The sequence below is a fragment of the Silurus meridionalis genome, chromosome 17 (genome assembly GCF_014805685.1).
Source record: "Silurus meridionalis isolate SWU-2019-XX chromosome 17, ASM1480568v1, whole genome shotgun sequence".
NCBI classification, from domain to species: domain Eukaryota; kingdom Metazoa; phylum Chordata; class Actinopteri; order Siluriformes; family Siluridae; genus Silurus; species Silurus meridionalis.
Window position 1 is genome coordinate 6,032,956 of NC_060900.1, and position 14,674 is coordinate 6,047,629.

Here is a 14,674-nt window from a genome sequence, read left to right on the forward strand (position 1 = left end):
CAGAGCAATTTCGCCAACGATAACAGTTTTCATGAACACCAGAACAACATGGTCATAGTTTATCTATTTATAGCTTAAAAATGTTATGTTATAGCAGCTATGAAGAGTAGTTCTCTTACTAGCCTGTTTTTATTTCTCTCCACAAGTTTAAGCTGTTTGTGCTACAGAGCATTTACTTTATACCTTTAAATATATCTGACTGATAAACTTATATATACAAATTATACACAACGCTTTAATATATCAATAATGACATCTTGGTCGATTAATGATTACAATGGTAAGTGGTAGTTTAGTGGATTAGATGTTGGAATTCTGATCGGAAGGTTGTGGGTTCAAATCCCAGCACTACCAAGCTGCTGCTGGGTCCTTGACAGAATCAAGCCCCTTAACCCTCAACTGCTCTGTCGTTTAACTGAAATAACTCTGGATAATGGCGTCTGACATATGCCATAAATGAGCATCAGTTAATGGAAAAACTGTCCTGTATGCCACTGTGTAAGATTAGAAATGAAAATGTAATGACACTTTTTGGCTGATGAGAAAAAAGAATTCAAAAAGGCTGTGGTATAAATTATGTATTATTTATTTATTTATTTTTTTTCAATTAAGACTAAAATTCAGTTTAATAAAAAATGTGACTGGCAAATTATATTTACATTCTATTCGATTTCATTAGATTGTAAATTCTAGTACACTTCATTCTTCTATTCTATTCTATTGTATTTTCTATTTATTTTATTAAATTGTTACGTCACAGACAAATTTCACTGCGTGCTGTGCTGGGTGTGGTTACGTACGTGACAAATACAATTAAAACTGGGATTTGACTCACTGCGTTTATTAGCGTTGCCGTTTTTGGCCACGCTCTCGTTCAGTGCCTGCTGTTCTCTAAAGTGGTCCTCGTCTGCTTTGCGATCTCGACCTGGACATGCACATATCCGGCCTTCAAAAGAGCGCCGACCCAGCACCTGACCACTGTGAGACGAGAAACAGTAATAATCATATATTAATCATAAAGTAATAATCAAACCTAAACTTTTTTTTTTTTTGTGAACAAATTGGTTAAAGATTAAACAAAAGTGACTAACTCTCTTGTCTCCAGAGTAATGATGATGAGAATAGGCCTGCGGTTCATTCCACCAACACAGCTACTGTTACACATGAAATTATACAAAATCGTTGTGAATTCCGTCCCCACCTAGATGGAAAGAGATAGAGATTCAAATAGAGAGACAGATGAAGAGATTAAGTAGTGCATTTACTTAAATCTACCTTGATTAGTTTCAGTTTTAGATAAGATTACATCACTGCATAAAGCACAATTGTTTAAAAAAAGCCCTCCTTAAAGTGTAGATGGATTCTGTTCTTGCCTCTAGGGGGCAGCAGGAGGTCAAAACACCAGAAAATACCAGGCAGCACGTTTATAAACTTATTTCATCTCAAAGGTGACCCTGTACTCACTTGGAAGAAAAACCCTACCATCCATATATTTCCAAAAACAATTTAGTGCACAATTTGAGTTTCTAAATCCCAAATCTTCTTCGAATTGGTAGTACATGAGCAGGCTTAAAATACCTACCTAGGAAGCACAATATCAGATATCCTTATATGGTCTAGGTTTCAGTCTTTTAAATGGGATTAGTAGCATCAACATGTTCAGACGTATTCAGGTAGGAATTAATTTTCCTATTTAGGAAAAAAAATGTATATTACTTAAAGCAAGACAGAAGTTTACTGTAGCGACGACTGATGCTACGAATGTTTACATGTGCAGTATTTCTTTTTTTTTATTTGTATATGGACAATCCCTTTTGCACAACCTTCTGTCCTGTATTTCTGCACACATATACAGTATAACCTGTACTGCACAACCTACTGTAATGGTCCCCACTACTACCATTTTTTATGCCCTTGTCTCATGTTGTCTCTTGTCAATTTTTTTTTCTTCCCCCTCCCCTTTTTTGCACTAAATGTTGCACATGTGCACTTTGTGCACTGTATATGGTTGAAATGACACTAAAGCCAACTTGACTTGACTTGAACTGATTGTACAAACTTACATATTGGGTGAATTTGTCTGATGTACCTTTCATCCTTAAGAAAAAATGTTTGATCTGTAGTTACCCATCAGATCAGCTCTGAGAGTAGTGATGATTATAATTCAAATTACAGATGAATATTGATGTAATCGTACTAATCTGCTTCCGTTTCTATATAAAAGACGTATTCACAAGGTCTGGCAGACAGTGATTAGGAATGTTTCATGTATAATCTTTATTAATGACATTTATAGAAGAAGTCTCCAGTCGTTAAGTCATCAGGGTGGAAGACTTTCTTGGTGACAAGCTGCAATTTTATTAGATTTTTCATTTTGAACGTGTGGGAGCGTTTATAGCTACTAGAATAAAGCTGAGAACATGAACTAGCTCGTTTCACTGACTATAAATGTAACTATAACTTGAGATAAAGTATGTCCTTAAAATATTTGTCATGTTTTTGTTGTCTAACAGGAATTAAACACTTTACAATGTGTTCCTGTGAGAAAATGATCCACTCTGGTGTGGTAACAGGTCAAACAAATCCATCATTGCTTCTGGTACTCTACTTTATAAGATAGAATATTATTAGCTACTATTCATGAATAGAATTGATATTTAGTAAAATATGAACAGCTTTAAAAAAAAACATACCCCTACATTAGATTCACATCTGCACACAAAAACAATTTATAGATGAAGCCCCAGGAAAAAAGAGGATCTCATGAATAGTCTGCAATACTGCTGGTGTCACCGAATGATTGCGAGTGTAATTACTAGGCTTGTCTAGAGGCTCGTCAAAGCACATCTGCCAAACCACGTGAAAGCATCACTCAGTGCTTTAATATACTCGTTGCATACTTACAAACATTATTAGACGCCTCTATATCACAGGTTTGTCCTTAATAAGCTGCATAAGTTATACTGCGTTTGTTCATTGTTTGTGCACGTGTTATTGCTTACCTGCGGGGATTCGTACGGCACAAGCACACTCTGTCTGCCTGTTACTGGGTCGTCCACATACTGACACAAATTATTGCCCTCTACTCTTATTAAATGGCTGGCTGGAGCTGATTGACCTGTGGTTAGAAGAAAAAATAGTACTTACAATATTGAAGTGTATGTTTAATTCACAAATCATTGTGTTGCTGATTAAGTAGTGCTTAAATACCAGTCTAAAGCTTAGCCTATTGAGTTTATCATGGAAAAGATTGTGTATTTACTCTCATTGAAGTCCCGTCCAAGCTCGTGGTTGGGGCAGCGCTTCACCACTTCGGTCACATGCTCGGCCTTTTTGTAGATGGGCATGGCTCGTACCACGCTGCCATGTGGGGGAGTTGAGGCAAGCTTCACCTGAATCGGGCAGGTCTTAGCGATCTGACAGTACAGCTTCTTGAGCAATGGAGAGTACTACAAGCAAAAGCAGCCACAGAGTTATTTAGAATGGATACTATATTTATGTATTTTGATATATATTAGAGCTAGGTCAAATAAAAAATATGTATAGGCATTAAATGGTTTTGCCAAGACAGCAGTTTTGATCAAATGTTCTATCAGGATTTGAGTTTTTTAATGAATTTGAGCACCAAACATTTTTGGGCTTTGCTGATGATCCCAGAAACAAATTAATCACACACACACACACACACACACACACACACTGACACCAACATACACACTTGCTGCATGTCAGAGCCTGTCGAACACTATAAAGACATCCCAAATATTCTTCAGAGGAAACCCAAATCTAACCTTGATGGAGCAAAGCTGCTTTGTACAGACTTGAATCAATGATTCAGTTTTCGAAATGTGAAATGTATCAGGATGATGAACATGAAACGAAAAAAAAAAAAAAAATGGATTGAACATCGTCTTTGTTGTAACACCACATACCTAATAAGTCAACAAACTTTTTAACAAGTGATTTTACAGCCAGTTTTCCTCTTACAAAATCATCAATAAGTCACAATGTCTCATTATGTACACATGCAGCATACAGTATGAATGCTTAGTGAACCTTAAATATCAACTTCCTGTAAGTGCCTAGAAGCTGCTCATCTGTCACTCAGCCTTCTACATTCAAGACTGAAAAGCAATGCCTGCATACACTTTACTCCCACGGGTCATAACTCATTGTCTACTTCTGATGACCTGTAGATGGACTGCAGTATGTGCAGTTATTCAACCCTCATCATCAACCTCTACATAATGCTTATTTTATTTTATATACCAGCAGGTGGTTATGGTCATGAACTGTGTCGGACTAATGACTAATTTCTCAAGAACTGCATATAGTGAACTATAATGTTTATACATTTTAAGTTTTTCATGCTTAGCCATGAAACACACACACACACACACACACACACACACACACACACACACACACACACACACACACACACAGGAGCATAAATCACTCTGTGCAGCTGTGAACAGTAAGAGAAGTCTCAACATGCCCAGCCATCACACATCCTTTTTTATCAATGCCAATTGTCTTTGGGGGAATGAATGTTTCTCTCTTTAACAGTATACAGTACCAGTTACAGAAGGAAAAAAAGAAAGCACATAGATGCTTAACCATTCGTTTATCTCGGCAGTTAAGACAATTTCTAGTGGGTATGTTAGCACACTGACTAGTGGAATAGACTCTGAGATTGAGAATATTTATTATTTGAATGGATTTGAATTCTGTCCATATTCATAAGCCACATGTGATTTACAATCTACAACCTACAAATTACAACTTTCCCTTTTCTGAACTAATGTTTAATCCTGTAGCTTTGTTTCTGGTCCGATGAGCTGCTTTAAGTATATAAGATAATAAATAATAACAGAGAGAGAACATGACAGTTCAAATATATATATATAAACATAGAGTGGTTTTCTATCTATCCTAGTTGAACCTCTGTATGAAATTCAAAGACCGCTTCATTCCAAGTCCATGACTTACATGCTGCTCTGTGGACACAATACAGACTGCATGAACATTAGCAAAGAATGAATTGAAAAAGTGAAAATGTAAGCAAATAAAGATAGGGAACAAGAGAAATTGATAGCGCATCACTGAGAATGATGTCGTATGATGAGAGGGAATGCAAGCGTTGGACCAGCGCAGGTTTGGGCAGGCTCTTCGGCCCGGGCGATAATGATGCGTCTGACGGGCAGATGGGCGTGTTACAGCATGCTGCCTGTGAATTCACTTAACTGTCCTAACACCAGTGTTTCCCAACCCTGCTCATGGAGTTCCCCTCCAAGCCGCACTCCAAGCTGCATTGTCCCTGCTACAGCACACATTTTAACCCTGTGAAGGGTTTCGGAATTATCTGATGAGTAGGGGTTGTGGGAAAAGTGCAAAAAACGAGTGTTTGGATGACCAGCTGATTAGAACACTGCAGCTGTATTAGCGCTTGAAACTGACGCTGCATTACCATTTTTTTGGATTTTCTTACAAGCCTACAAGCGTTTGGAACCAAAGGTCATCCAGAGCTGAAAGTGAAATCGTACGGTAAATGTGACATCAGAGACGCCCTCGGTCGTGTCACGTGACATTCTTCACACGATTTTGCCCAGTGTGTAAAGTCACATGTGCCTTCAATCCCATTTCTACTTCACTTGTCACCCTTTAGATTCATTAATACAAAGTCTCAGCATGTCCTGACCCATATGCCTTATACAGCTCCTCCTCCGGTAAAGCTGAAAGGCACACCGAGCTGATTTCCATATATTTTAGGATGCTGATTGTTTTTGGATCTCATGGATAGGAGGCAGGTTATAACACGCACTTGGCGACGGTGAGCAACAGTTGTTTTCCACTGAAAACAATAATAAAATCTAAAACTCACAAAATATATGCAGTCTAAGTAATTGGTGTCAGAAATTAACGTTTGTTTACGTCTTGAGGGTATATTAAAGGTGCGCTATGTTTTTTTTATGTGCAGTTAATCAAACATCATCTTCGCTGGTCATTTATGGCCTTATTACATGATGCAATGATTTCCAGGTACATCATGATTTTATTATGGGTGTAAGTTCTAGTGGAAAAATGTGATTATATCTGATTATACCTTTAATGTGTGTGTCTGTGTGTGTGTGTGTGTGTGTGTGGGGGTGGGGGGTGGGGGTGTTCATTTTTATACATTCTATATTGAATGATATGTGATAAGGTGTGTGAGCTGCTGGGTGGAAGGATGCTGCTGGGTGTGGGGCGTGTTTAGACCCGTCGTCTGACTAGGAGGGTAATGGCTGGGAAAAGCGTCTTTGAACAAGCTAAAGCACAAGGCGTGCCCCGACTTGTCTCATGTACATGCCAACAATAATAATAATAATAAAATAGTGTTGGGGTCTTTTACTGGAAAAGCTGGGGTGTTAGAACTCATTTTCATCTCTTATGACACCTTATGCTTTGAGCCTCTGGAATGCAGGTTTGAAGCGAGGCTTTTATACGAACGTACTCAAACCTATCTCCGATCCCGATGCATAAAAAAAGAAATTGTGGTTATGATTCAGCCTGTGATATCATGGTATAATAGGAGCCCTGCAGAACTGCAGGAGCACAACAGGACCTGCTTCCAGGAAGAATCAAAAGTGGGCATGATGAGTGAGAAAGAACACGCAGTGAAAGGCGAATATGCTCATTCATTTCAGAACATTCTCGTCTTTATGAGGGTGTTAGAATGAAACAAAGGGCACACCGGTAAAATTGTGTCTTCTGAAACATGTTCAAATAAAAGTGTAGTAAAAAAAAGATCTACAAAACTCTACATTGAAAGTACATGTGATTGTGACATACGGACTTGTGATTAGTTTGTAGACGCTCATTTTGGGACACGAAATTCTATACTTGTCTTCAACCTGCCTATCTATGCAATGATCATTCAAAATAACCTCCATAACTAATATCACACACAAAGAGTGTAAACCTGAACACCTCACACATTGTCCTATCGTTATCTTTATCGAACCTTAAGTGTGTCCAACTCTTCTAACTCTTCTCAAACAGATCAGTTTTCAGAGCTACTATCACAAACAACAGCATCACATGGGCAATTGAACTAGCTGAGCCTCTACCATTACTCTGCATTCTGAATTGAGTATCGCTTTTGAGAAAGACGTTTACTCTAATTCTACAGAAGACTTCTTATTAATATGACTAGCCCTTAGAAAGCAAAGATGAAGAGCTACTTTCATGTTAATCACAAAACCTAACCATTGTTTGTTCAGATTTATTTTCTCCTATTTATCACTTTATTGCACATCTGCTTTTTATGTCTTTATACAACTTTTTCTAGGAACACTGAAAAAAAAAGCAACAACCAAGAAATTACCCATAGCAACAGGATTTCAGAAGTAGTGGTGCGTGACCACCGGCAGCTCACAATCGATGTTCCACTATCTCTCATCTCCAGCAGCTATACGAACTCCACAGCGGCACCTTTTAACCCTTTTTCCTCGCCTCTTCTAATGAGTCACTCGCTTCTGCTATTGTAATCCCGGATAACAACAGGCTGCCAGGCTTCGTCTCCAACCTGGGAAATCCCTGAATTAGAGAGTAGACACTGCATTCCACACAGCTTGAATATAATCCTTACCAATTTTGCTCTCTTCATCTAGAAAGCTTAAGTGAAGGTTCTTGTAGATCAGAAAGAAAGCAGGCCGGGTTCCATTTTGAACAAATGCTATTGATCTACATCTTTGATTTACACTAAATTTTTTCGCCCTTTGGCAGACACCGTTAGTCAGAGTGACACATTTATCATTTAACATTTATCTCATTCATACAACTGAGCAGCTATGTGGTTAAGGGCCTTGCTTAGGGGCCCAGGAGTGGCAGCTTGTTGTGGCTGGGATTTAAACTCATGACTTTCGGATATAAAGTCCACTACCTTAACCACTAAGCTACCACTTATCTGTTTTACTGTTTTACATATTTATTTTATACCTAAATGCTGTCAAATTGTTCAGTTTCCAGGATTGTAGTATAAACTTTAAGTTATCGCCAGTGCATTGGTTTATAGAAAAAAAACACATATTACGATATCTAAAGTTTTTGGCAGGGGGGGGAAATTGGTTGATTAGAGTAGTGGGGTTAAGGCTTTGGGTTCAGAAATCAAAAATCCAACCACTGCAAAACTGCCGTAGTCGAATCTTTCAGCAACAAGTTTCTCATAACTAGTCGTCTCCCTTCCTTTAATCTGTTAATTAAAGCATCAGACAAAAGAGCAAATGTCCTAAACAGAAATTACTTTAGTAATTTCTGTTCAGGACATTTAGTAATTGTTTTACATTGTTTTACATTTAGTAAAAACAGGACATTTAACATTTAGTAACTACTTTATTACTAGTACTTTAAACAGATTTTACAGTTATTTTACAGCTCTGTTCATTAATGTCAACTTTACAGCAAGTGTTTCACTCAGCATCAGATACACTGTGAAGACAAAACTAATACGGAATTAAAAGGCACCTGCATAACACAAAATTTAGAGATATAACAGAGATAATAACTGACGATAGCAGAAATAATACCCGTCGATAACAGAGATAATGCCCTATGATAACAGACATAATAAACAATGTAACTTGGATAATATTCGTTACATCGGTTATTTAAATCATATTTCTTGTTTTCCTAATGGCAACAAAGGCCAGTCTCTAGAGTTATGCACAAGCCAAGTCTTGACTATATCTATCAACAACCCAATCATCATTTTACTGTTACCAGAAAGGTTCACACACACACACACACACACACACACACACACACACACACACACACACACACACACACACACATCTCAGTTATATGATAACATACATACCAGTCTCACTGATCAAACTGATCTAATTTATTTCTATTATTTTATTGAGTAAGTTGTGGCCTTTTCAAGCAAGTTGCAACTAGTCCATAAAAATGCTTCATTACTGGGAAAATAAATTGTAGTAAAGGTGACAAGTTAAGAAATCACTGCATAGGCAATGTGTGAGGCTGGGATTCATCAAATCTAGATAAAATAAAATCTATCTATCTATCTATCTATCTATCTATCTATCTATCTATCTATCTATCTATCTATCTATCTATCTATCTATCTATCTATCTATCTATCTATCTATCTATCTATCTATCTATCGTTTATATTTATGTGAATAATAAATTTTTTATTTGCTTAACATTTATTATGTTTAATCAAATCTCTACATTCTACACATTTAATGAAGCACATTTGATGACCTTTCCAATAAAAGCCTTTAACTGAAAGACTCGATGTGGTACACAACTATATATAACACTAACCTCACTATAGAGTAACAGTTATGTCACACATGACAAGCTCCTTTCTTTTCTTTTTTTGCCAGGTCATGATCTTGCTTTGTATTGTAAAACAACAAAGTAATAATAGCTCATCTTTCCACACCAAAACACTTAACATTGTTCTGTTTGGAAGTAGTGCCTGCAGCTAACAAACAACCAGGGGCACATCCATTTTCTCTCCTCAGTTAAGTGAGCTAGTAGCCTGTTTTCATCACCAAAGCAATATTCTACACACTAGCGCACGTGTGTGTCTGTTTGTGTGTGTGTGTGTGTGTGTGTGTGTGTGTGTGTGTGTGTGTGTGTGTGTGTGTGTGCAAGGCTGGTTGTATTTGTATGGTTGTAATGATTTTGTCATGAATAGATTCAACACAATAATATGGTGCATTGAGTACTATTATCAGCTTATAATTATTAAATAATAATTGTAAAAAAGAGGTAGACAGGGCTTTTTTTTAGCAAACATATTACTAATATAATATTATACTACCAATATACTATCAATAAACCAATACTACCATTATACTATATATATATATATATATATATATATATATATATATATATATATATATATATATATATATATATATATATATATTCACACACAAGTATTACAGTATAATTACTATAAATAAATAGCTAAAAGTATTTGTGATGCATGATTTACATTATAATGTTTACATTCTTTTTTCGAGAAAATACAAAAAATGTTTTTGGGGGGTTTTGTTACATTTCAATAGCTAAGGAATAAGAAATTTCTAACAAAATATGATTTATTTCTCTTTTTTTTTTTTACATTTCACTTCTACACTGAACTATAAATAAAAATGTATTGCTAACCAATCAGCGAACAAGGGTTCAAATGTAAAGACATTGTATTAAATCTTTCAAGAAATATAAATACAATATATTGAAAAAGATTCACATCCCATCTCAGCATTTTCTCAACTACCTTTAAGTTTTTTTGTGTCTTTTTTTTGCTCTGGGAATGTTTTCGATTGTTCAGTGATGTAGTCCGATTCACAACAGTTATACTGTTTGCTTGCAGCTTTGGGCTGTTGTGGAACAGATTCATATTAAATGCTATTTACCAGCTTTTTAGGTCAACTGCAAAAAGTCATACTAAACATCTCCTTTCCTCGAGACAATACGTGAATCTTTGTCTGGTTAGAAATCCCAGGCCTGAAGTTCTCCCCATGGTGTCCCACAAGAACACATGTTATGACCACTGTTACTTTTCCTACAGTCGAAGGTTATGCAGCTGAATAATATTCAGCCCACCAGACCAAACCTTATATATAGGTTGCTGTTAAAGGCCATGAGATTACACCTGAGAGGTTCTGGGTGACTAGTCATTTTCACACATATGCAGCAAACAGGTAACTCTTTTCCTGAACGATGGCCATCTCAGTGATCATATTACATCTCCACACTTAGGGAATGAACAGACCTCATGCTCGAGTTAATCCAACAAACAGTCTAAAAGCCAGTGTTAGAGAGAGCTTCTGTAGTGCAGGGTCATAGGGTCAACAACATGACAGACAAATGTGGCAGGTCTTTTTGTAGTCATGTTGGGCAAAACAGAGAGGTTTCTGATTTCAGGCTTCTCAGTCATTCTGAATGGAATTTCAATTTGTTTTGGATTCAGTTTGGATTCAACTGAGAACAAACTTTTTTATGTTGAACAGTCTAATGGTATACATTCCACAACAGATGGCAAAATAATAGATTTTTTGTTTTACCAATATTTTTTTGTTTATTAACGCTAAATTCATGTTCATTCTAATGATAACCAGTTCAAGCACAGACAAAAGACGTCCAAGAAAATGTCCATGAAAAGAGACTAATTCTAAGAAGAAGAAAGTAAATGAGTATGGGATTGATATATATTAAAAAAAAGGGTTAAATAGTTAAGCTCCACTCACCGTCCAGGTGGCTGACTTGGCGGTGCTGGACTGCTGGAAGGTGACCTCGAAACCATGTGGCCCAGGATAGTCTGTGTTGGAGGGGATCGCCGGAGCTGGAGACATGGCCTCAAAGGTGGAGTTGGGCTGCGAGTAGGACGACGGTGTCGGCACGTTGGAGGCGGTCTCGGAGCTGTAGGGGCTGGTGGACGCCGCACGGTTCCCCAATCCCTGCTCCATACTGCTGCTTAGCAAGCTATACTGAGACTGAGTCAAGAGAGAGAGAGAGAGAAAGAAAGAGAGGGAGGAAAAGGAGCGAAAGACAGGTAAGCTGGCAGGAAGGAGGGAAGAAGACGATCCACAGGTAAACTCGGGCGGGTGGAACGGCGGGAGGGAAGTCAAACAATCCAGGTAAAGGGGGGGCATAAGGGAGGAGGGAAAAGGAAAAGACATGGTTTCGAAGTATTTTGGAAGCCGTCCACTCAGCTCCAGTTACGCAGTGCCGAGATTTAAAAAGTTCCAAGAGCCCTCAGGCGCTGGGGTTGTAAAACACAAGCGCAATCTGTCAGACACCTAATTGCCCTCAATACCCCTCCATCATAAATACACACACACATAAACCCCTACAGAGCCACCCCTAATAAATTACTAGGCTGAAAGAACCTAAGTTGGCAAAGGCTCTTAGAAGGAACAGTTACTAACATGAGGAGGATGAGCAGATTACAGGTAATAGACCAATCGTTAAGGCCGCCAGGTTTTACTGTAATAATAGCTATAATTACAGAGTGCCTTAAGAGATAGTATTAGCCACCAGCATACAGCATGTCCACTATTTTCTCTGACCAGCTGTTATTTAAAAAATTTACATACATATTCAACATGAAATCAAACTTAGTAACAGTTGCTTAGCTTTCTTCCATTTCAAACCAAGCACGTTTTTCAAACGTTACATAAATGTATGACTTATGTGAATAAATGCTGGGAATGACTGGAATAAATCAACCACATCCAAACAATCATCAGTTTAAAACTAGTGCCTTAGTGATTTCATCTCAGAGAAAAGAAAAGCATGATGGGAGTTACTTCGCTCATTAATCTCTAGACACAAGCCACGCACACGCTCATACTCACAGACCCGAGGGCCTTTACCTTCTTTTTCACATAGTACATTGTCCAAGTTGGTTGAAGGCTGAATCCTCAGTTAACCTCTAACTATATCCAGTACAAGGATGCAGGCAGGCGCTTCAGTCACAGAGACCAGCGTATATCCTCACACACACACTTTCACTCAACACCATGAGCCCTCCATTCTCACATCTCTCTCTGTATTTCTTTGGCAACAGTTCTACCCAGAGCAACTCTCCTGAGCTGTGACCCTTGTGGCTAGCAGCCCTGAGAGTGACTGAATCGACGGGGGGGACGAAGGGAAGTAAGGCAAACGTCCTAATTATGGCATGCCCTTAGCTAGACGACAACACAGGCACAAGTACGTACTTGCAGGAAAACACCTTGTGCAAGTCCAGGCTGCAGCACTGCTACCTGTCTGACACACTCCCAGTAAAAGGGTTAGACAGTGAATGAAAGAGAGGGAGAGAAACACTGAAATAAAAGAAAGTAATTATGATAGGGAGGAGTTCAGCACACATGCAAAAAATAGTTTTGTCTGGCTCTAGAATAATTGGCAAATAATCTCCAGTACTGCAAAAAAAATTTTAATAATATTCTGATAACCTCTGATATGTCTTTATCACTCATGTACATTCTTGCACTCATTAAAGTTCACCTAAACACCGTACATCAACATCTAAACACCGGCTCATTATTGCAAATATTTAACCAACAAATACAAATGTAAAAAGACTCAGCTTCACCACAGTGCATAATATCATGCATGTACAGCTCAAGCGCCCCAGTAAAGGTGTTCACTACGCTTCATCCATCAGAATGGTGATCTAACTGACAAGTTTGTTTCGGAAACTGCGGATCTTCTGGGATTTTTGCTCACAATGGTGGTTAAAGCTCTGGGTTACTGATCAGAAGGTTTAAGCCCAGGTATTGCCAAGCTACCACTCTCTGGGCCCCTGAGCAAGGCCCTTAACCCTCAGCACTTCAGGGGTGCTGAAACATGGCTCACCCTGCGTTTCCCAGCTTCCTTACATCACAGTGATATGTGAAGAAAGAATTTCACTGTGCTGTAAAGTACAAGTGAGAAGTATAAAGCACCTTTTCCCTTTTATTTTTTCTTAGTGTGTAAAAAGAATGGCACGACAATCAAAAACCACCAAGCGAGTGATGAGAGGTCGGAGAGGCACGATTGGTTTGGTTTGAGCTAACAGGAAGGCTACATTAAATAAAGTAACCACACTTTACTGCAAAAAAAACAGCATCTCAGAAAACGGTGTGTCTACAATGGCAGAACACCATCAGATTCAATAAATCTGGTCTTTTCCTATGGGTCAGGTTGGAGAAAATTGTATTCAAAAATGAATTCTACAATTTTCAAATAAACTATTGTAATAATATTCGAGGTAATAAATGTGCACATTTATAATTTATGATGAATGAGAATTACAAGAACTTTCAAGAAAATGCAATTCCATGTTAAGCTAAAAATTGGACACAAACACACAGACAGTGAGATACTTAGATACAAGGCTTAGAGAGATAACCTAATGTCTCCAGGGCCTTTCACTCTTTAGTCTATGTGCTTTCTCTCTAGCTAACACTGACACACACCAAAACACACACACACAATTAGGGCAGAGTTTCAATAGTTGTTTTAAATCTTTAACCTGGTAATTGCCTTTAATGCTTTCAGCAATTTCAGCAGTCATTTGCCGACTCTCCAACATCGCTCCCTATAATAGTTCTTTGAATTTTTCTTTCCCTCCTCATAACCAGGGGGCTTTCCCTACAGGTGTGGAGCTGAACCTACGCTGTCAGCTCTCGAAATCTTTAACGAAAAGAGAGTCCTTTCAGCCTGCACTCACACACTTGCACATGCACTCAGGTAAACCTCATTACAACGCTGGAACATGTCGCTCAACAAGTCGAAACAGGACAAAAACAAAAGAAGCTTCTTTGCACAACTCGGTGCATGTGTTTGAGTGAGTATGAGTGTGTGTGTGTGTGCGCATGTATGCAATCGAAGCATTCTTTCTGACTTAATAGATTAAGGATAGGAGTAACACATGCACACCCAAAAAGCATCTCTCTCTCTCTCTCTCTCTCTCTCTCTCTCTCTCTCTCTCTCTTTCTCTCTCTCTTTCTATCTCTCTCTCTCTTTTTCTCTTAGTACTGTCTTTCACAGTTTACTGAACTCAAGCAGAGAGACAGTCAGATGAAAAAGCGTGTGAGGTCAAACTCAGCATCGTTGAGACCCAAGGAATCACTTTCTTACTATCAATCTTTTATAT

The 14,674-nt window shown here is 38.1% G+C and overlaps 1 protein-coding gene across 5 annotated transcripts in view; it reads right to left on the reverse strand.

Annotated features, from left to right (window-relative positions):
- tp73 (tumor protein p73) overlaps positions 1–14,674 on the reverse strand; it is a 29,863-nt gene that overhangs the window by 6,966 nt on the left and 8,223 nt on the right. For 2 of the 5 annotated variants that reach the window (XM_046871251.1, XM_046871253.1), the window contains 5 exons: positions 11,280–11,525; positions 3,263–3,449; positions 3,003–3,118; positions 1,092–1,201; positions 836–978 (listed from right to left, as the gene is read on the reverse strand). In XM_046871251.1, coding sequence (XP_046727207.1) covers positions 836–978; positions 1,092–1,201; positions 3,003–3,118; positions 3,263–3,449; positions 11,280–11,525 — 802 coding nt within the window. Of the gene's footprint in view, positions 1–835; positions 979–1,091; positions 1,202–3,002; positions 3,119–3,262; positions 3,450–11,279; positions 11,526–12,407; positions 12,728–12,752; positions 12,837–14,674 lie in introns of those variants that run through there. The other 3 variants (XM_046871256.1, XM_046871254.1, XM_046871252.1) reach the window with 3 other exon arrangements.